General features: G+C 40.0%; 1 protein-coding gene across 1 annotated transcript in view; it reads left to right on the top strand.

Moving 5' to 3' along the window:
• Window positions 1–24745, top strand: part of plxna2 (plexin A2) — a 203044-nt gene that overhangs the window by 33653 nt on the left and 144646 nt on the right. The window contains exons 2-3 of the mRNA XM_026920718.3: window positions 890–2220; window positions 7593–7775. Coding sequence (XP_026776519.1) covers window positions 1018–2220; window positions 7593–7775 — 1386 coding nt within the window. The 5' untranslated portion in view covers window positions 890–1017. The remainder of the gene's footprint in view (window positions 1–889; window positions 2221–7592; window positions 7776–24745) is intronic.

Raw genomic sequence — 24745 nt, forward strand, 5'->3', positions numbered from 1 at the left:
TGGAAAGCATAATTAATAGATTCAGATCCTGTTAAACAGCCCTCTTAAAGAGCAGAGAGTAAAGAAGGGTACATGGAACTGGCACCCAATTTGTTCACACTTTGTTTCAGTAATAAGATTCAGGCCTCCCTGTGTGGTGGATGAGATAATTAACTCCCCAAGATACACTTGAGAAAGGGGCCTCCCTTTTGATTTACTGTATAAAGTAGGCAGATCTCTGAAGCTCTTTTCAAAAGGCTGTTGCAAAAATTCCATACTGTGCTTGTTTTTTCTCTCTTTTCTACTGATAGACTGTCAAAGCAATTAGGGCCAGATGGAAATAAATGACACTTGTGAAGGAAATAAATGGGCATCAGTGATATTTGTTAGAAATGAATTTTATGGAAATGAGGAACCCTTAATTTCTATTCTTGTCATGAATGCATAATTCAAAAATGTTAAAATGCATTCATATCAATTTTGCTTATTACCAGTAATAGTCATTTGGTTTATGTATTTAAAAATTAGCCATTTAACAGTGGCCTTAGTCATCAGCCTTTCTGCTAGTGAAACACTGATTTGAGCAAAAATAACCCAAATCTTGCAGCAAGCTTTAGTTAAACACTGTACTGTATGAATTGGTGGCATGACATCAGGTCATGCTAATTTCCTTTGCTATAAAGCTTCACTTTCCGTCATTGTACTTTCCTACACGACAACTCCTTTGGAATGTGTAGATAAAGCTTTCCGGCCATTGTCTCTAAGAGCGTTTGAATGGCAACTCAGAGAGTAAGCCTGGTGAAATATCAGCTTTTCCCTTGACTTTTATCTCTTTCCATTTAACTTACATGTGAGTCAGGATGACCTTAGTCTTACTCATTCGCCCTCTGTCTCTTTCTGTGTTTTTCAGAAGCATGTGAAGACGGTGAAATAGAAGAACCATACAGTTTAACCATTAGGACTCTGACAGAAAGGTTGTAACTTCTGAGACCCTGCCTGATTTCTAGTTTTGTTTCCTCCTTGCTGTCCTTTGGGATCATGGAGGGCCAGCAAGATTCACAAAGGACTTTACAAGTAAACTCTTCTAGTTCTTTAACGCTGCCCTTGTGCATCTGGCTGCTGGTGCTAACACTTGCTACAACATGCAGTGGACAGACATTTACCACATTTCACCCTGAGAAGCGAGAATGGTCTTTCAATCATCTGACGGTCCATCAGACAACAGGGGCGCTTTATATTGGTGCTGTTAATCGAGTCTACAAGCTCTCTGGCAACCTCACTCTCCTGGTCTCCCATGACACTGGCCCTGAAGATGACAACAAGGCCTGCTACCCCCCTCTCATAGTCCAGCCATGTTCTGAACCACTGGTCTCTACCAACAATGTCAACAAGCTTCTCCTTATTGATTACTCTCAGAACAGGCTACTGGCCTGTGGGAGCCTCTATCAGGGTGTATGCAAGCTACTTCGGCTGGATGATCTCTTCATACTGGTAGAACCGTCACACAAGAAAGAGCATTATCTCTCTAGTGTCAATCAGACAGGCACTATGTATGGAGTTATTGTGCCTTCCCAGGGCAAAGATGGCACGCTTTTCATTGGCACTGCAGTAGATGGGAAGCAAGACTACTTCCCAACCATTTCAAGCCGCAAACTTCCTCGTGACCCAGAGTCCTCAGCCATGCTTGACTATGAACTGCACACTGATTTCGTCTCCTCATTAATCAAGATTCCTTCAGATACCCTAGCACTGGTCTCCCACTTTGACATTTACTACATCTATGGCTTTGCCAGTGGCAATTTTGTGTACTTTTTGACCGTACAACCAGAGACGCCAGAAAACGGCATGGCCTCCAGTGGTTCCTCAAATGATCTCTTCTATATTTCGCGCATTGTACGTCTCTGCAAAGATGACCACAAGTTCCACTCCTATGTGTCACTGCCCATTGGCTGTGTGCGCAATGGCATAGAATACCGGCTGCTACAGGCAGCCTACCTGGCCAAACCAGGAAGAGTGCTTGCCACCTCTCTCAACATCAGTGCCACAGATGATGTGCTCTTTGCCATCTTTTCTAAAGGCCAGAAGCAGTACCACCGGCCCCCTGACGATTCAGCTCTCTGCGTCTTCACCATCAAGGACATCAATGCCCGCATCAAAGAGCGCCTGCAGTCCTGCTACCAAGGAGAAGGCAACCTGGAGTTGAGCTGGCTGCTGGGGAAAGATGTTCAGTGCACCAAGGCGGTAAGGGACCCTTTGCTATTATACCATCATGTTCTTTTAAGATCAAATGGCACTTTGTTTCATTCCTTTTTGAGGATTGTATTAGGGCCTTAATATTTATTAATGAAATTATTTGAAGAATGTCTCATCAATTTCACTTTCAGTAGCAGTACTCAGTTAAATGCCTCTAACCAATGACACCAAACATTTGTAATCATAAGATTGTAGTCTAACAGTTGACACAGACACAACAGAGCTTCAATAAAACCTTCAATCCTATCAAATTCCTTCCATCATGTAAATCTCTTATCAAGTTAATCTTCATTTAGTTGTAATTAAAAATGATTAGTTTATAGCCCTGATAGGATAATTAGTCACATTAAAATCTATCTGAATAAGACATGTTCACAACTTAGAATGGATTTATTTTTCTTGGCAAGCATTAAAGCAGTAATGCAGTAATGTTCTCCTCCACTGCAATACAAATACACCAATCCTTTCTAGTCAGGGAGAGCATGGAGAGATATAGGAGAGAGAGCAGGGTGAGAAACAGACTGAGAGTGAGAGAAAAGAAGCTGCGTCCAAATACCCCAGAGCCGGACTCCATAATACGTCCCTGCACAGTATCTACAGTCCTTTTAAATTCAGTTAAGAAATGTAGCCTCAGGAGGCTGATGTCCTCTGTGTCTTTATTCCTTAGTTGATAATAGGAATGAAAGGAATTATGATAGTTATCAGCCAAACGCTGGCAGGTGTTCCCTGAGGAAGATGTGACACTTGTTTGCACCGCTTAAGCGGCAGCATTGGGAGGTTCTCTCATGGTTTCCACCTTTCCAGCCCCATTACACCCCCACTGACACATCTCCCATCAATACTCATGGGCCTGTCAGCCAGGCCATGTATTTCTAGATCTCATTAAAACATTCCACAGTGCACTTAAGTCTCCAGCCATTTTTGCTTTGTTCTTTAGCGTTAGGAATTTGTCATCACTTATGGGAAGATGCACTTAGAAAAAAATGTTTTGCTCAATACCTGCTCAATAAATCTATAGTATTTAATGGCTTGCACTGGGTGCATTTTTAATGATTCACACGGGAAGCACTTTAAGCTTACTCAGAACAGTCCTGCTAGCAAGGGGGTTTGAAGGGGTCAGTGCCCTCTTCCTGCCACATAACTATTTTTCTTCATTTTTTTTAAGACCAGCAGGAGTATGAAAATATTTTTCCAAAGAAATAATATACTCTTCAACAACCCCCCTCCCCCCCCCCACCCCCCTCTCCTCTGAAATAGAAAATAACCTCCTTTTACTTTAAAAAATTGCCCATGCTCAGTATAGTCACTCAGTGGAGCCAGACAGGAGTGTTTTTATTTAATTTCCTGCTAGTTATTCCTGACTATTTTAGATGGCACCAGATGTGGCCTTCTCGACTGGCTTCTCTCCTGGTTTTAACACAAAAGCATAACAACCATACCACCATGTGAGAGCGAGAGAGACAGAGACAGAGACAACATAAACCTCTTTTTATCCCCCAAAGTAAATAAGAAAGAAAGAAAGATGCATGTTAAGCAAACTGACCATAATGAAGTATGAGGAATACCAATACAATGAATTGGAAAAAAAAACCCATCCTTTGTTCATCCTGTAGCAACTAAAAGCAAAGGCTAAAATAATGTAATCTAACATCATTAGACACCTTCTAGCTGAATGAACCTCTTTATTATGAAAGCTCTGTAAAATGCATGTCTGGTTATTCACACATTGCACTTTATTTGTGCAATTGGTGAGGGATTATTGTTTTACAAAGTGCACAGGTCCCAATCCTCACCCATACTCAGTGGTCTCTTTGACAACAGCAGTAGGTTTAATAAGGCCACCTTGTGAATCCACCCTTCAGCACTGAATCAACACAGGAAACAATACCTGAATCATGTTTCATTCATGTAGAGTGTAGCAGCTAGGCTATTTAGCAAAAACAGATTCTAGAAAACAGTTCCTGCAGATCTGATCTCCTGGAACTGACGATACAAAACTTTAATAGCCATCTCTCATTGTTGACTGCAATTGTAATTTCACAAGTTAGTATATATATATATATATATATATATATATATATATATATATATATATAATTTAGGATTATTATGTGTTTCTATTTCTGCATTCACTATATCAATACAATTAGCATTTTAACTTTTGTTCTCATGAATTTCTGTATTAAATTACAATGTTCCAACTTTATTAAAATTCATTAAGTGTTCCATACAAATGCTGGACATATGACTGATCCAAATTATTTCAATCAAAGATTTGTCTCAAATAATTAAGCATTCCCTCTGATTTTACTTTTACTGTAATGACGTTAATGTAGCACAGTGACTGGAAATCAGAGGTGGAGCTGACTTACAGCATTACAGGTGCAAACTGAAATCATACAGGCCTCCCAACCTTAATGGAGTCTTGGTGAAATTCTAAATATAAGCATGCTGCTGTAAGAAATCATGGTGCTCGTACAAGAGCGCAAACCACTGACAGAAACCAAAATAGAAATTCATCAGTAACTTTTTAGATCGATGTTTTCCGCTCTTGATGAAGGAGACCTGTGTGGCTCCTGACTAATTGCTCAAGTGCCACTTAGTTATAAACAGTCTGAGCAGCTGAAAGAGCATTTAAAGTGCAACCCCATATTACTGGCAACATGAAATAATTACTGATTTTAATTACGTGTCGTCCATTTGGTTGGAGCGCACAAGTATGACCTATCTATGGGAAAGAGTGAATTCCTTTAGGAAATGCACATTTAGTTAATATTCTTCCATACTTTTCTGTAAATAATATAAAAAAACAGGTACAGACTCAAACATTAAACTCTAGGGTTAAAATGCAAGGGAGTTTATATACGGTATATACACTCGCCGGGGTGGCACGGTGGCTTAGTGGCTAGCACGTTTGCGTCGCACCTCTGGGGTTGGGCTTTTGTATCCTGCCTCTGCCCCGTGTGCATGGAGTTTGTATGTTCACCCTGTGTTTCGATGGTTTCCTCCCCAGTCCAAAGACATGTGTTGTAGGCTGATTGGCATTTCCAAATTGTCCGTAGTGTGTGAATGTGTATGAGATTGTCCCTTGTGATGGATTGGCATGGCCTTGTGTCCTCCGCCTTGTGCCCCGAGCTCCCTGGGATAGGCTCCAGGCTCCCCTGCAACCTTGTGTAGGATAAATGGTATGGAAACTGGATGGATATACACTCGCCAGCAAAACCAATGATCTCCCAGAGTCTATAAAGTTTACACAGAATGGTGCAAAAAGCAAGCAAACAAACAAAAACATCAAGTGAGTGGCAGTTCTGCAGGGGAAAATGCCTTGTTGACAGGTTTCAGGCTGACAGGAAGGCTGAAGTACCTCAAGTAACCACTCTTTACAACCGTGGTGAACAGAAAAACAACACGGAACTCTTTGACCTTGAGTCTGAGGCTACAGTTGAAGTTTAGAAAAAAAAAGACCAACTGACGTTTGTCATTTGTCACATGATAGGATAACTGCATCGATGAGCAGTTAAGCTGTTCCTATTAAAGTGGCCGTTGGTGTATATACATATACATATGCGTTTTTATATAATTCCCTAACAAATTGGAATAAACTGCTTCAAACCAGCTGGTATTGGGAATGACCATGGCAAAGGAAAGGAAAGGATGCAGATTTGCATCTGCTGGTCGTCATCTATGCACATCATCTAAACACTCACACTCTAATGGAAACCAAATGGGCTAAATTACATTCGCAGTCTCGGGCACACAGCTGCACCTGCAACACTGCACCAACACACTTTTTCAATTTACATGGCTAGTGAAGCAGTGGTCTCAGTTACAGAGTGAGGTCTCATGGTGTAACTTCCAATTAACACACCCCCACCTGCCCCACCTCCTGCCCCAAGCTGTCTGATCTCACTCACAGCTCCGCAAATACATTGTGCATCGTGCATAATGTAACCACCTAAATCATTTCAGCTTTTGAGTTCACCTGTGAGAATTGCTCCAGCTATTTTGAGAAAGGGAAATAAAAGAGAATGTGGTGTGGAGGGCCTGCGTACATTTATACCCTCTGTGCATTATTGCTTTCCCTGGGCCTATATAACTGGCTGGGCAGCCATAAAATTTTACAGCCTGTAGCTGGAAAGTCAGTGTTAATGTCTGTGAAGGCTGTGGTGCAGGTGATGAACAGTGTGCTTACATCAGTGTGCTCCTCTCGATGACTCTCTGTGGCAGTTTGAGGCCAGTGCCAGTCACAGGGCTTTCGCTGACCTGAATCAAGACGATCGCTCAGCTAGCTGCGAAGCCTGTAACTTACTGCTCTTTTCTGAATGGAGATTGATGTCAGGTCAGGGTTCTGCTCAACATGAAAAATGACTGTGCATTCTCTCTTAGATTGTAAAGGTTTATAAACCTCCATCTTTGCCTGTGCATGTGTGCTAGTGGTGGTGTTTGCTTAATGTTGTTCATTTAATGAGATTTCAATTAAAACCTACATTGCTGTATTGGATATTCTTATTATTATTATTTATTATATATACTTTTAATGTTATAAAAATATATATGTATATATGTATAAAGAAATAAAACTTAAACAGGTAAAGACTTAAAGTGCAAGACTCACTAATTAATAAATAAGTAGGTAAGTAAGAAAACAAACAAACAAATGAGGTCTGGCTGGATTGCTCCTTTATAGGAAATTTGGTCAAATTTGCTGCTAGCTAGACATTATTCCACCATGTATCCACACTTGCAAATTTGTAACAGTTCACATAAATCAATTCAGATAAAGAGATATGAAGATTAGAGGTAGAGTTAAAAGTGTTTATACCTTTTCTAATGGTTTTATTTATCTGTATATCACCTATGCGATCACCTTTTCTTTGAATTCAGACTTTTTTTTCCAGGAAAAAAGTGGGTTCACTGTTCATTGTGACTAATGTTTGAATTAATAGCATCCAGTTGTAATCTAACACACTCTTCTGTTCAGATTCTACAGGTGAGTTAAGTGTGAGCCACACACATACGCGCACTCACACACCCACACGCACACACACAGAGAGAGAACAGGCCAACAGCTTTCATAATCAGGCATCAGCATTTAGTAAGCTGTGATTTAGAATTTCAAGGCAAGCGTTAAACCTATTTTCAGTGTTTATGCGAGCATGCATACATCTGATAGTTGTAGGTAGGTGTGTACAGTTTAATTTTGTCCCTCATGGGGCTAAAGTACTGTAATGAGCAAGTGATGAGCCAAAGCACCTTGCTTACTGCTTTCCACTCTGTCTTTCACATTAAACATTACCTTCTTCTGAAAAGCAATCACATCTTCATTAACATCATTAATACGAGCTGTTATTTACTTACAGCCGGTGCCCATTGATGACTCCTTCTGTGGTCTGGACATTAACCAACCCCTGGGTGGCTCTCAGCTGGTGACTGGACACACACTCTACACCGAAACCAGAGACCGCATGACCTCAGTGACCTCCTATGTGTACAACGGCTACTGCGTGGCTTTTGTTGGCACTAAGAGTGGACGTCTGAAAAAGGTACGTTAGGTTGTGGTTTTGTATTGCACTGTACCCACCTTGTTCATCTAATCCTGTCATTTTTCACACTTCCAGTGATGACTTAGACAAAAAGTAATCTGTTGGCTTTGGAGCAAAATTGTATTTAAGTGATTAGCCTCTAAGTAAAGTATTTTTCTTATAGATATAAGGCTTAAGCAATATAGTTCGTTGCCTGTTTTGGCTCAGGACTGCAATGTGCCATATTTCACAATTTAAAGTGCATATTCAGGTACCAGAAATGTCTTTGCTGAATACCTAATGTTGTCCTTTAGAACTTTCCTGGCCCTTTTTCAACTCTGTTTAAAGGCAGCTCTCAATTACCAGTACCTCCAGAGGGCATTTAACTTTAATTTAGCACCTCTCCACCTTTAGCTGAGTGGAAAGGGTTAGATACAGAATGATCCTCACTGTCCTTCAGTCTGCAGGGAACAACCTGAACCTCCCGTGGTCTAGAGGTTGTTGGTACTTCTATTATTTTAAAAGTTATCAGTGATTATATCACTTTTCCCACAACAGGAGTTTATGTTAAAAATATGTTAAGAACGCATTCTGAGTTAAGAGCCCGTTTCTGATGGTAGCTCTTTGCTGGTAATTGGCTGCAGGTTACTCCGTATTATAGTGCAGGACATTGCATTGAAAGCTCTGTGGTGTTTGGTTTGTTTAAATGGAATGTAGATATGATATGTCTGGCAGTATTTTGCCAATAGCTTGGCAGTCAGTGGTTTTTAAAATGCACATTTTCTAAAGGTAGGAAATGTATGACTGGCTATATAGCATATATGCAAAGGCTTGTATCTAAAAATCTACAAAATCTTTAGCTAGTTAGCAATCTAATTTGACAGCGTAAGTTAGTTTATAATATTGAATCATTGAATCATTGTTAGCAAGGTACAAAACTGTCTACAAGCTAGCTAGTTAACAAATCAGTGCTGGAAATTGTGCATGCTAATCAGTAAGGAAAGACTTTAACCAGAATAATTACACTGCGTGAGCTACACTCGTAAGTCACATTCTTCTATAGTGGATAGCCTAAAGATCTATACATTCTGCTCATACTAAATATTATTCAACACACTTTACAGTATGCGGTGATTTATAATCCCACCACTGGTGTCACTCAAAAGAGAATGGGTTCCTTTTTGACACGGGTTCTTCTCAATGATTCTTCCTTGTGTCATTTCAGGGAGTTTTTCTTTGCCACTGTCACCTCTGGCTTGCTCATTAGGGATCTAAATCTATATCCGGATTTCAGTAAAGCTGCTTTATGACAATGTCTATTATTAAAACTGCTATACAGATAAAATAGTATTGAATTGGAAGTTTCAAATAATGAAACAGTATCCTGAAGGGCTAGCTGCCCCGTTCTTAATTAAATAAATAATAGCTCCTTGGATTAGCATGATGGACAGGTCTATGGAAGTGCCAGTGCTTATGAGAGGACTGCAAAGGCTATTGGGAAAATGGGCTGAGAGATGCCTGTGTTGCTGAAGTGGCATCATGGCAACATGGCCTGTTTGATTTGTCCTCATTCTCTTGCTTGATCTTGAGGCTTATTTCTACACACACACATACACACAGAAGTCATTTTCATCTCTAATTGAATCGGTGGTATAATCAGGAAGTGGCATCTGAGCATCTCATTCTGTGTAATCCCCTTGTTTGAGCAGGTTAATAATTCATACTAACATCCCGCCTCCCATCTATAGTGGAATTGAATTAGTCAGGAGGTGTAGTGCTCTCCACATTGGTGCTACGGCCCATTTGCTTTATTCTGATGCTCATACTTTAATGTCATAGCTCACACACACATACACACACGCACAAATGCGGCAGCTGGTCAGGTGTAGCCAAGCAGTCTAGGACAAACACACAAGCATTCCTCCAAAGCCCATGTCTGTCAGCAAGGAAGCCGTAGTGAAGGACTTCACCCGGATGTGTAAGGAGACTTTGCATTATATTACGCTGCCTGAAGCCCCATGAGACTGTGATCACACAGCTGCTGGAGCGAATGACAGTGTGTGTAGAAGAGGATGTGACTACTTTGTCAAGGTTTTAGTCTTTTATTGGTGGTGGTGGTGGTGGTGGTGGGGGTTGTCGTAAGCTTTCTGTGCATGTTTTGGACAGTACAAGCAGGCTCAGAGACCCCCGGAATGCTCAGAGCATTTGCTTGTGTCCTTTTGCAGTCTAGTGATAAGCCTTTTCCAAGCTGTGCAACACTGACAATCTGCTCTTTGTAGTGTAACTTCTGACTTGTGAGAGAAGGATATAGGTTTACAGGATGTCACACTGGAGGTGGTGTAATGTAGTATAGAAAGGTGGGACCTTCTGGTTCCTTTTCCTTTGAAGAATGACACTGAAAAGAGAGAGTAGAGCAGCAGAGACAGAGAAGGCAAAAGACTGGTAAAATGTAAATTTAGCACAGTTTAAAAAAAAACTGGGCTCGCACTGCTGCTTCTAATTGGATTGGCTCCTTTCCCAAAGATCAAACCCCCTCCCCTGTCCACACACACACACACACACACACACACACACACACACACACACACACACAAACACACACACACATGTGTCTAAGGGCCTCCTTATACTTCTACATTGAAATGTATTTATATATTTGCATCGTGACAGAGAAAGGAGGTTTACGGATAAGAAAGGCACGCAGAGGCACACATGTGCTAACATGCAATCTTTCCAGAAGCTAGCCGCATGTCACGCGTATCTGTACGTCAAACAATGATTGGTTGAGGCAGGCAAATGTATCCGGCTGCGTACCAGGAAATGTTGTGCTAAGAGATTATTACCCTTTTTTCCATGGGTTTTTTTTATAGGGTTTCTGAGTAATATTGTTCCAAATACATCTCAAGGTTAAACAACAACATTTTAATCAATAAAGTGTAAACGGAAATTTTCCCATATCTCATCCAGTACTTTTCCCCGACTGGGGATTCTGCGGATAATAGGGACATATCTTACGTATAATCTTATGTACAATAGCTTGCAACAGATAAAGCTTTAAAAAAATATGAGTTTAACCATACACTGTTAGTTTCTTAGTGTGATGTCTCCTTTATGATAAAATGTGCATTTGGACAGCTATTAATTAACAACAAGTTTCTTTTCCTGAATTTCAAGTTAGTGTCATACACAGTGATATGATCACATTATTATATAATTTATTTACAGAAAACTACAATTATGAAATTGTATGATTGTATTGTATCATGAGCGTATGCAAATACAAAGTGTGAGGCTTTGTACATGCTGGAGCTGTCATTATAATGGCCAATTTAATCCCAGTAAAGACACAGTGTGTGTGATGGAAACCAAACTTAATTAAAAACAATTCTAGAGCAACAATCTTTCTGTAATTGCTAGAATTGCAGATGTAAGCACTAATTGAAGTGTTTCAGTACATGAACAACTTTGTACTGATAATACAGATGAGCAAAAATGCTTCAGAAATGCTTTCTGTCAAAACTGGCTTGGTTTATAATTGATCATGTGAGATTTCTTTTCTTCCCTAGGACTGTTCAAGACATGTTCATAGACACACGGTCACAAAAGTATAAACCTTAGGTCTTATTATCTTTGTGAGGAGTTTCCACTGACTTATCACTGTAGCTAATTAATGCTTTGCCTACACTTAAATATAACCCTAACCTTAACCTCAGAATAAAACAGAATAAAATCTGTTTTAGTTTTTTTTTATATATATTTATTTTTAAATAAGGAGTATTTTTGTTCAGATTTCAGATTTCCTAATGATGAGGAAATGTCCGCACGAGGTCAAAACAGTCAGATGTTCCTACCATCATGGGATGTTTTGGTCCCCACCAAGATATAAAAACAAGCACAGTTTGTGCACACACACACACAAACTCTTCTTTCTCACTGTTACGAACTAACTCACATGCACACCCACACACACTACTTCCTCATTCATTCCACGTACTCTCACTCTCGCTTCTCTTCTTCAGTAAAGCTTCCCTGCTGTTTCTGCTGCTATTCTTCAGGCACTGGTAGAGCATGTAGTGAGACTGGGGTAAAGTTCTAACCATAATGGGCAGGTTTTATATGGAAGCTGCCCCAGGAGAGGCTGATGGGGTAGCTAGAGAGGTGAGAAACAACAGAAGGAATTAATAAGAGTGAAATAATTATGTGCTAATTATGATTATAATGGTATATAGCCAAAATAATGCAGGTATAAACCAAAATAATTCAAGCTAATATTGTCTGATATGTACATTACTTACAGAATATACATTTAATAAAAAAAAGATGCTGTAGAACAAGACACAGTGGACAGTGTTCAACAGCAGGAGAGAGCAATTGGTCTTTTATTCTGCTGCCGCAACAGAAAATGTGAATGAGAAAGAGGCTGATCTGAATCTATGGCCTGCTTTATCTGTCTTTTGTCAGAGGCTTTGGTTGTATATTTCAGCTGGAATGAATAATGGAGGCACACATTTGGCTATATAAATGTGCACTTATTCTGAGGAGATTTTATATGGCCTGCTTTCTCTGATTTGTATTGCAAACAGTATTTTTTGGCAGGATCAGTTGTGAAGTGAGCCAGGTGACATGGCTCAGATTTGCTGTCCCAAAAGCTGCGTATTTTTAGGCTTGCATGAGGCTTTTGTTGATATTATGTTTTAAGAGATATCATGAAGTGTAAATTACATTCGTAAGAGAGAGCAGATTGATAAACAGTGTATAAATAGTGGTCATGTAATTAACAAAGATATTGTACGCAACTTTTAAAAGTCATGACAATGCCGGATTTATTTTAGTTAAAGTAACAGATCTAAAAATGCTCTTGATGAATTCAGATTACTTAATGACTTATTGTGTTCTCGTGTCCTCAGTAGCATCACGAAGGGACACATACAGTATATCAATGATGATTTATAATAAATATATGGCATTTTTTAAAATATATATCGAATAATTTATGCTGGTGCCTGTGAAAATATTGTAATGACAGTGACATAAGAAATCAGGCAAGCTAGTCTGCTTTTGTCTTTTTTAATTGTAGTTGCCTGTTGGACAAGTTGGTGTAGCTGTTTATTTTATTTATTTTATATTTATTTCTTTTTTAATTAAATATGAATCCTACCACTAAGCCTAAGAAACACTGGAGAAAAACCTCGGAGGTAGACATCCCAGCACTGTCAGCATGTCTTAAATGAAATGAAATTGAGCAATGTGGTATTTGTTTGTCCCGCGAGCTTTATATCTGAGAACTGGCTCATGCCCACATGAAAGTAAAAAACTCCTGCCTGCATGATTTTTTCACTGTATTCTGCAGGATCTCAGTCCCGATGCCCACCTTTAACTCAACTAGATGCCCTCTGGCAAGCTTTTAAAGCCAAAAAAAAAAAATAGTGTGCCTCCTATTCAGATCTGTATTTGTAACCATTTAGAACACATTTGTTCTGTTCATTGAAAATAATGCGTTCATATTCGGTTACTAATGTGCTGAGCGTTGTTTGAAAGAATTCGGGGCATAACCATGCTCATATGGAAATTCCATCAGAATAGTTTCTCCGCTTGCTTAGAACCAATTGGTCCTACAGATGAAAAGTGGCTAATGAGGAGAAATAAAACATTGTCTCATCTGGTATAGTTAGGGTGGACTTCTGTACAATACACAGGGAGCATAATCAGACCTCGTGTACTTGCAGCCCCCTAATTAATTCCTTTCATGTTGCTCCAGTGCATAATCAGTATTTTGTTTGCTCAGGGCATCAGCAGGGCTTGAAAGCACAGTTCAGGTGTGTCCCTCCTGGCAAACGCCTGAAACATTAATTGGACTCAATCTCCCATTGAACTGGTCAAGTGAGCATCTGGGCTCTGGTCCCAGTCTCCCCTCGACTAAGCTGATCTGTTTGACCCAGTGCATGAGACTGAACCGGGGACACAGCTATACCCAACCATACCACATTAAAGGCCAGCTGGTTTGAAGAGCGACATCGACAGCTGCTCCCAATCCTTATTTTCATCTTCCCTCTCACAGATGCATTTTGATTTCATGACTGTCATGCTCTAAATGCAAGTTTGACCCCCCAGATGTGGCTGTGCCATTTGGCCTCCTGTGTTTGTTCTGCTCAGATGGACAGACATCTTTATCATGTCCTACCTTGTTTACATCAACTGAAGTCCATCTGGCACTTGTTTGTAAGCCTTTGTTGCGCTGATTTGTACTGCCTAACCTTACACTGCCTGTGCTGTGACTCTCCATGCACTGACACCCTAATGAGCATCAGCTAGAGGTGTGCGGCTTTGTCAGGGAGCAGGATAAGACAAAAGATGGACAGGATAGGGTTGGACAGAGCAGATGAATGAAGGAGGGAGAGTGTTTTACAGTGCACCTCTGTGCCAGGAGTATCTGTCCAAACCAACATGGAGAAGAGCGTCCCTAGCAACAGTTAACACTCATGGCAATGGTTGAATAGCGTTCCATCCGTCCCTAAGGAGTTCATCACGCCAATGGCAGCAAGACAATAACCACAATCAGTCTTCTTACCCAAAAGAATGCATGTACAAACACACACACACACACACACACACTGGCACAATTATATGCTGATTTTTGCATTCCTATTTTTAGTTTTTCCTTCCTCATGTGCTCATGTGTAGAGCTTTATTATTCTGATGTGTGGGAATGATTCTTCACTGAGGAGCCATTTCCAGTCAGCTTGTCAGCAGAGAAACTGCTCACAGGGCTTTGCCCTCTAAGAAAAACTCGCCTGATATTTCTGTGCTAATTTTTCAAAGTCAGGGTCATCCACCACAGTGCTTTTCTCGTGGCATTTTTACCATATTATATTGCTCTTCTTTAGCTCTGTAGATGAAATAAGGTTATAGCAAAAAACTCTCTTCTTATTCTTACCTTGTCAAATAATTGCCCATGATATCTAGTATTTTAAATACCACAGCCTTGGGCGTGGAGGAAATGAAATGGTGCCACTTGTTAAATGCCAGCTAAATGTTTAGTTCCTGGTTAAGGCATTATTGGAAAGATGATGATGATGCTTTGGAATATACTGTATTTAAATGGGTTGTTCACTGGTTTTATAAATACAGTTAATAATGACTTGGTCTCTCTTTCTCCTTTGTCTGCTTGAAATAACTGTTTTAATACTTTGGAAGTTGGATTGGCCAGCTTAAGGATTTTGTTTTGTAGATATAGGAGGTACAGTTTGATAAGAGCTCTCTTGATGGGGTAAGCAAGTTATTACAGTAAAAATGATCATCTAAAATGATTTCAGCTTCTTCCAAAACACTACCTTGCTGACTCTCAGCCAGATTGCAAACAATCTTCCTAATCATGTTACTGTATGCTGGGCAATTCCACTTCAATTTGCCTCCTGGCAATAATGAGAGCCTCTGATTGGGTGGAGAAATTGGCAAGCTGCAATGTACCTTTGGACAAGCAGCAATTTTAGTACAGGAAAAACAGAATTCAGTAACTTAGAGTGGCACAGAAAATGCATTCATCCTGGATTAGAAAAGAGCAATAGTCCTAACAATAACTGGCTTTGGAGAGTGAAATTTGCTACTGTTGCTATTTTATATCCACAAGGTTGGCCACTACACTCAGCTAGATGCTGTGAAAAGAACTGCGAGAAAAGCAGTCCGCTTTTGTTTGATTCATTTAATCACTGTAAAAATATTAATAGGTGTAAAATGGGTATTACTTAGTCTTTCTTCTTGCAGACTGAGTAATGGCATTATAATGACTTTGACACTGTCTTCCAGACTTGAACTGTGCCGTGTTATTGTGCAGCCCTGCATTTGCATGAGTGGTGTTTATGACTGAACTGGCTTCGTAGTGCACCTTCATTATAGAATTATTTGGACTGAATGTTTTGAGACAGCGTTGACCTTGGTGTGACCTCCGTTTTGACTCAGGATAGTCCAGCATTTAACCTTGTGAACAGATGAAACATTAGCAGTTGACATATTGCTTGGCACTGCAGGTACGATTTTTGAAGTTCATTCAGATCTGCCGAGCCTGAGTGATGCCTGCCTGCCTTGGCTCATGTCCAGAGGTTTCTGAAGAGCCAAGTTACTCTCAAGACAAAGAGCTGGATAACCCCTGCTGTTGCATTCATCCTTCAAAAACACATGCGCATACAAATGAATGCACACACATACACACTCACGCTTGCCCTTGAACCCTGGTCACTTACCTCCCTGGCTGGATCTTAAATCTTCCACTTGTCTGCTTACAGCAGTGTCCTCATTACAGTGATCTCATCACCAACAATCAGAGCTCTCTCTCTCTCTCTCTCTTTCTATTAGTTTTAATCTCATTCCATTTCCCTCTCTAGCAGCATTTCTGCTGCTCCATGCATTATGATTACTGGTTTCAATCCCCAGTCATCACTTCATCCCATATATACAGCATATCACTCTTATTGGGCTGTATTTGATTTTTGATTTCGAGCCCATGTTCTTGCTGCCTAGATTTTGAGCACTGACAAGCACATTCTTCAGACCACACAACATAACTAGACTGCTTCTTATCATGTGTGGATTGCTTTCACATCTCTCCTTGCCTGGAGTGTTGATTAGCCAGGCATTTGTGTACTAATGCCTTGGTCCCTTCAGGACCTCTTGGCACTCATGTACGGCCACACAAAGGATATGCTTATTCATACGCATGCTCATTATTAACCGGCTGCCAATAAACTTCCTTCCCCTGACTTATTATTTCCTATCTCACATGCTGATGATCTGCAGCTCAACAAATGACCCCACTGACTGGCGGTGTTAATCACTCTTCACATCAGGAAATGAATAAATGAACCTCTCCATGATTAGCGTCAGTTATCGTCTGAGTGTCTGTGGGCACTCCTGCTGTAATATTGTCCCCTCGACTGGAAGAGAAATGCGGCGGATAATGATGGGGGGTTGCCATGTCTCAATATAATCTGCTCTAGCAGAGCTGAGAGAGCACTCACTCTGAAATTGAGCAGAAATGCTTTTTGATCAAACTGAACTCCTTTGCCCGATAAAAAGGCCTAAGTAAAATAAATCCCTGTTGATTTAATATAATAATGTGACATGATTTTGTAGTGAACTTGGTTAACGTTTCTACGTAGAGGAGGAAACATTACTGTAAATACATGCATTTTGTGTAATCTGGCCCATCTCCGGTCAAAATCAGAAGCAGTGATGTCCACTGGTCTTCACTACTGTATCATTAGAACAGGCAAACCACATTTACTGAGCTCGTCTGATTACTGATGCATGTACTTACCTTTGGACTTTATTTTGTTGAGATGGAAAGTCAAAGTTCACGTTTCATGTCAGAAAGTTGTAGCAGCTGGCTGACCATCAGCTTATAAATATACAAAGACACTTTCAGCCAGCATTCACACTACAGGGAGAGCTTTGAAACTCAAAACCCATAAAAATCTTTATCTGTTGCATTTGCTCATATTATCTGTTTCTATGGAAGCAGTACAAATTATTTTTCCACCAAACTTCTAAATATCCATGAGCTAAATTGAATGAGCGAATGAGGGAGAGAGAGAGAGAGAGAGAGAGAGAGAGAGAGAGAACACAACATTAAATTCTTTTGGCAGTGAATCTAAATATAGATTTTTACCATCCATCAGAGTGAACTACTGGCCCGCTGCCAGACTGTATTGATTTACTTTACAAAGTACTCGAATGGTTTGGATATCTGTGATTACCCAATTCATTACTGTAGTCTTTCAGAGTGGTAGAAAATTAGATAAAAGCAAGGCTAGATAGGATAACCTAAATCGTACTGTATATGCATGTCTGGCTGGGTAAAGTGCACTCTAAACCAATTAGCTCAGCTTAGCTAAAGCTAAAATTACATGCTTTGTTGTTTTTTTCTTCCCTACACCCTGTTTTTTTTTTCATGATGTCAATAATTTTATGTATACTTGCACGGATTGAAGATAAAAATATAAGGAGATAAAAGGTTTTTTTTCAAAGCATTGTGAAATGCACTGACACTTGCATGGAAAAGTTCTGGATCACTACGCTGAAGTTTTCACATTTTTGCAGGGGAACTTCACACATCCATACTGTAGATTTTTACCAAAGAACTACTGCTATAATCATAAATACTCTCCTCTGCTCATCCCAAGATACTTATTCACAATGTGCTCATACGGAACATCCTGTCAACACACTCAATGCTGTTTGATTTATACTATACAGTACTGAATGTGTTGAAAAGATGTTCAGTATAAGTATTTGGTTTGAAGAGAGAAATTATGAAGAGTGATGATATGTAATCTCACTACCCAGTGTTACCTGGAAGCGGGTGAATTCTCTTCTGAGTCTGGTTCCTCTCAAGGTTTCTACCTCGTGTCATCTCAGGGAGCTTTTCCTTGCCACTGTTGCCTTTGGCTTGCTCATTACAGATCTATATCTACATCCGTAAAGCTGTAAGCTATAAAGCTGCTTTGTGACAATGTCTGTTGTTGAATGTGCTTGAGCTTCTGCCAACATCTACTGTCCCATCACTTGGGCTTCAAATAGCGAGTGAGCACATATGGTAGTGCAGATGAAAGAATTGTGAACCGAACATCTCTTACAGGAGAATTCCTACTAGTTGGAAATACATCATCCGCATATACAGTGCATATATATAGAAGACAAAGTAGAGGGTAAAATAAGTGCGTTGACCCTTGCTCACGATCATGTCTCTCTGTTGTTACTTATTCACATATCTGTAAATTCAGAAACAGTCTGAAACAACCTCTGTGTCTAAACTAACTTTAGTTCATATTTTTCATGGCGCTTTGTTTCTTTCTGCTTTTTACACCACTGAGATGAGGTCACATTGTTCCTTTCCTGGCATCAGTGAGTTTCCTTTCTTCTTCTTGTTGCTGTCTGCCTCTTTTTTTCTGCATCTGTCAGCCTTGAAGGAGCAAGCTCTGGGCCTAATGCTAGAGACCATCAGCCTTAACAAGCTCTGACTTCCATCTAATAGCATGTGATAATGTTTCAAACGATGGGTAATAACATCTCCCTCAGAAAGTCATTTGCGCGCCATCTCCTCTTTGTACTGCACCTTGGCAGGAAGCAGAGATACAGGCCTCATTCTTACCCAATGGCTGACTTCCCCATGATGCCACTCTCAGTTGTGCCTAATGGGCATTGACAGGTTCCACTCCCCCATGCATCTCAATGCTTTTCATTCAGAGCAGTTTAGAAAGAACCCTTATGGGGAGGTACCTACTTAAACTGAATCACATTCAGATTCACTGTGGCACTCCGTTAGTGTACACATGAGGCTGTATATCATTAGTGAGCTAAACATGTATTGCTTTTTTCATTTTCCATATAAATACTTCCTCTACTTCTGTTGCCATTGGACTGTATTTTATACACCGTGTTCAAAAGCCTTAGGAAGGTGTGAAGCCAGGTAAGGACCTGAAAACCTTCCACCATATATATAGAGGGTTAGAGATGGATTTTTTTTTTCTTGCTCTCATTCCAAATCCCATCAGCGTCACTCTTGCTATGTGGTTGGCTGGCTCTGGGCTCTTTCATTATGTGGTGCCTGGGAGTTGCTTCAGAGGGCAATAGGAGTGCTGGAACAAAGAGCAAGGTCAGGTCCATGCAATGCCATTACACAATCTTAAAGTGGGAAAGAGAGGGGAAACTAGCTTAGGGACGTGACTGTGTAAGCCCTAGGTGGATCAGACTGTGTGTGATGGAATTGATGGGGGGAAGAACACGGCAAATATGCTAGCAGAATGCCGTGGAACTCATCTAGTCTAAAACGTTTTCAACAGATGTCTATTAATCCTAAATGACTCTGAGTGCAATGCCATCACAACAGCTTCTAAGAAAAGAAAAAAAGTCAGACATTAAGTGTCAGGAGAACTTGTTATATGCAAAATAAGCGAAAGCATAATTTATGTTTAGCAGATGCTATAGCATGGTTTACTGTATATAGGGGGCAAAAGTATAAACGCTACAGAAATGAAATAAATAAAGGCTACAAAATGAAATGAGATACAAGAACAGAACACCAACTCACCAACGACTTGCTGACCTTTTTTGTCAACAGTGCTAACACCATATGCTACATTAGAAACTTTGTTGGAAGAAGACAATAATTATGCACTGATTAGTTTAGTTTAACTAGATACCTAGCTTGCCATGCATTATTATTATTATTGTACCACATTAGCTACCACTTTTTAGCCTAGGCAAGGCTAGGTATCCAGGCAACCAAACCTGGTCAAGCACATTGAATCTTTTACGTGCCTGATGAGCTAGCTCAGAAATTTCTGATTTGTCCAGCCGTGCCTAAATATATTCAGTAATACTGAAAGCTTGATAGTGTTGTTGTAGCAAAGACAAGGTGTTGAAGTTACAGTGTAGACAGGTAGCCTATACATAGCTAGGTGATCATTTCTTTGCACAGTTTTGACATGTGTGTGTATTAACAGGTGCATTGTAGCTATGAGTTTTATTGTGCACATTTGTTATATATTTAATGACGGATGCATTTAAAAGAGCAGCAGCCACCAGTATTATACACTGGATTTGTGCAATTGTACCAGTGAGACGCTACAGATGATGTGCTCGTATTAAATGACATTTCTATTAAATTATCCTGTATCTTCTTAATATATTGTGATGTCTAGTTGCGCTTTGGCTTGTGTTGAAATATCACCCCTGGGAATAACTTATATCAATGATTTTTACCTTCAGCTGCATAACAGCTGCAAGGCTGGTTTTTGAGCCGTTGAGAAAGACAGATAGGGTTATCCTCTGTGGTGTGGGGTGGCGTTGCACACACACAAACACACACGGTGTTAGGCTTTATTGAAAGCAGCTGCTGCCCCAGCAGGGGTTCAGCCCCACAGGCACCGTGTGTGTGAACGCATGTGTATAGATCTTGACCCATTGTCTGTTTGTTCTTACCCCCACTAGGGCAAGTAAACAGCTGCACCTCAGGGTAGGTCAACATGCACTCAGCACCATCAGAATGGATAAACTACTAATAATCCTGAAGGCGGTGTGTTTTCTGCATTTCACTGAAGTCAGCATGAAAATGTCCCTGTTGACATTGGCATAAACACTTCCCTGTGGAATAAGATAATGCTAAGTGAAGTGGTTATAACTAGTTCCGTATTTTCCTTTGGATTCCCACTTTGACCGCACTAGCTTGTAAGTGGCTCTCAGCAGTAACAGGGGAAATGGAATATAATTCTGTAACAACCAAATCTGGTTTCATCAGATGATTCCCCAAAATCAAATCTGTGAGACGAAATCCTGCTAACAATCACCAGATGCTACATTAGCCGCATCCTTTCCACAGGTATGCAATGTGTTGGTGTGGCGTAAAAGCTGAAAGGTGTGTGTGCGAAGAGGGGATCTGGTGACAGCCATGGCTTCCAGGGTTTCTTCTCTGTAACACAATATGTCTGATGTTTGGTCTACGCTTCTCCCTGGAGTGCTGGTGCGTTTAAACACAGCACAGTGACTCCAATAAGATGAAATGTGTCAGAGCCAGATAAGGTTTCCATAGCTCGCCATTGACTTTCTCTCTCTCACTCTCACTTATTGGACCAATTCCGTCCTGCCTGTTCAGTGTTTAGCTGCTATTTATATTTACGTCTCATAAGGTAAAACTTGTACAATTTGCACTTTTCAGGTTCGAGAGACCTCACACGCTGAACATTTTTGGGCTTTCCCTGCTCTACCGCATAATTACAATCATTAGCTTGTTATTGGACTCTTTATGAGGTGATTCAGGTGTGTTAGAGAATGAAACCACAAATGTGCACATTATTGAATTCCCACAACTGGCACTAAGAACCACACATTTAAATAATGGTTACCTTTTCTCTCAGTGTCTGCCAAGCCCAGCACTTTATTTCCTCCACGATTTCATTTGATGAATATGTTAGCGCATTTAAGGGAGGAATTGTTTTGGTCACTTGGTGTATGTTACCTTAGACACTCTAGGGTCTTACAAAGTGGCTCCAATTGTCTAATGAATTTATTATAAAGGCAAAACCAAGGGAGGGCTGGAAACAAAATAAAGAAGAGCGTCTAGGATTGTAACAATAGTAGCAGTGGCTGCAGAGTGTCTCTGTTGGAGGCTATTGTTGAAAGGAAATTGCTTCTCCTTTGAAAGTACAATGACTTCCTCCTTCAAATAAGCAAAAAGAAGCATTGCCAAGTGTCAGTGAAGGAAAACAGTATATTTACTGGAGGTGGAAACACTCGAAGAAACCTGTCTTGTCTCTGTTCTTTATGTTTGTCTGTCTTTCTCTCTTCTCTGTGTCTCTCTCTCCTCTTATGTCTTCAGATCAAAACAATCCATTTGAAAGCCTCTGTATTATACTGATCTGGGCACATCTGCATATCATATCTAGAGAAATCAACCTTGCGTGGCTTTTAAAAGAAACGGTTTTAAAAGAAAAATAATCCATTCTCTTCCTTTTTTTTTGTCATGCTCTGGGGTCCTTATATGGGGTAACCTTCACCACTGAGGAGTTTAGCAGATGCAATTTTGAAATTTTCTTTATGCCTTTGTGATAAGTCTTCTTTGCTGGCGACAGACATCCAAACACAAACTCACCACATCTGAATAAACTGTAAAGCATTTGAGAGAGACAACACATAAAAGCATAATAAGGAGCCGTAAAACAGACAAAGGCAGCTGCGGTCAGCCTAACAGACCCATTAACTTTTTAATACTCTCGTTCTCCCATTATTTTTCTGGCTGTTTTTAGATAATCCCAAAATTATGCTCTACTTCTTTTTTTTTTTTATAACTAAGATATGCTAGGATGTTTCTGCTAGCCTTTCTCCTTCTCCATTAGCTATGTGAAATGTTGACTTTGCTCTCTCTCTCTCTCTCTCTCTCTCCCCCCCCCCCCCCCCCCCCCCCCCCCCCCCCCCCCCGTGTGTGTGTGTATGTGGTTTGGCCTGATGTTTTGGTAGTCTGGTTCTGATTAAGTCCACCCTCTAAAGTATTACCTTCAGTACCACACTATAGGCCTGGCTGGGACCGGGTCCCGTAAGATCTCATCAGTAAGCCCAGATCCTTCAGGAAAGGGGCTGGTTTTGCTCAGTCATCCTCCTGGGGCAGGATTGGGGGAATATGCCCCTTCTCCCTTTACTCTAAATACCTTATTAACCTGGTACAGTCCCTAATAAAGAGCGAGATATTATTCATGAGTGTATTCTGCAGAACTGTTGCCATGTGTTTCACTTCTCCAAGGATCTGTGTGAATGTGTTGCTTTTGCAGCAGTGCCAGATTTGTGCCAACTAATATTTCAAATAATAATTAGTAAGCAAACACAAAATGATTTTCAGTATACCTATGAAAGTAAAATATATTTTTACAAGACTAATCTATTCAATTTTGTTGAAGGTGTGGAAAAACATGTTAGATGTCACTGTGGCTGAAGTCTGGAAACAGCCAAAAGATGAAAAATTGGATTTTGACCAAAATTGGGGTTTTCTGCATGTAACATACAGTGACACCTGCTTTAAGAAACCATACCCAAAAAGATGTAGAAATGTCTTTATTCATTTATAAATAAATGAATTAATGGAATATATGCTTTTTAAATCAATAAATAGCACTTGCTTTCAAACAATCAGTATGCTGGTGTCTTGCAGTTGAGTAGGAATGGAATGTATAATTTTCCAGTTTATGAAATGATCATTAAAGAGTATTAGATATTGCAAAATAATGCATTGTGAAAATGTTCTCCAGTTTAATTATTACACCTCCTTGTCTGTGTATGTGCTGTCCTCCGCCACTGTACTAAGGCAAAAAACAATTACATGGGAAAACAAATATGTGAGCAGCATAATTCAGATGAGTCTCCTTATATTAATATCACAAGAGAGGGATCATAATTTTGTATGTGAAATTAATAGTTTAATATTTCAGTAAATAACATCAGTAGTTGGGGCATTTTTTCCTCCAGTAATTTAGTAAATATACATGTATTTTTTATTATTTTTTTTTATTTTAGAGAAGTTGACTGAAATCATGATACTGGAGTCAAATACTTCTAAAACATTCTTACCATAAAGTATTTCTACTGTATTATTTCTACTTTGCATTGGCCTGCACTGAACATAACGCCACAATATAGGTGCAATAATCTTAAACAGATTGCTGCCTTTACATATTTTCATCTCTTAACTGAAACACACTTTTGTCTGCAGTGTAAAAAAGACCAAATGCCATTTATTTTAGTGTGAGTACATGTTTATAAAAGCAGGAAGAACAGTGACATCTGCTCTTTGTGTCTGTTCATTTTCCTGACTATCTCAGGACAGATCCCATGTTTTACTTTTCCTGCCAGCCTAGACAGTGTATACGCTTAGTAATTGCTAGTGAAATGAATAAATCTCGGGTGAAGCAGCATAAATCCCTGTTCACACCATATTTGTGTAAGCTGCTTGTGGTGCTTAGCCTCTCTGATTTTCCCTGAGCCCCATCTGAAATGGAGAAAACATCCGATAAGCATAATAACTGAATGGTTTTGCTAATAAAAATAAACATGTTTGCTCTCTCTCTCTCTCTCTCTCTCTCTCTCTCTCTCTCTCTCTGATGTGTGCTTGAATGTGCTTCGTGACTAAATGGACAAAGTTAAAACACATCACTACTTAAATTTAAGACTGTTTTTATGAACACAGGCCTCTTTGTTTTTGATGCCTGAAGCTTCTTTCTGTACCACAGACGGTGTCGGTGCGCGTGTGCGTGAGTGTGTGTGTGTGTGTGTGTGTGTGTGTGTGCACTGCTGAGGTGAGCTGGAGGCTGGAGAGGTCTGTTGCATTGCTTTGGTTTCTTTTTACGTCCCTTTCTTCCCTCATCCCCTTTCTGTCCCCTTTGCCTTTTTCACCACTGTAGCCTTTTGTATGCACATCTCTTCAATTCTTTTTTTTCAGACTGTGCTCGTCCATG

Source organism: Pangasianodon hypophthalmus, chromosome 16 (assembly GCF_027358585.1).
Source record: "Pangasianodon hypophthalmus isolate fPanHyp1 chromosome 16, fPanHyp1.pri, whole genome shotgun sequence".
Taxonomy (NCBI): domain Eukaryota; kingdom Metazoa; phylum Chordata; class Actinopteri; order Siluriformes; family Pangasiidae; genus Pangasianodon; species Pangasianodon hypophthalmus.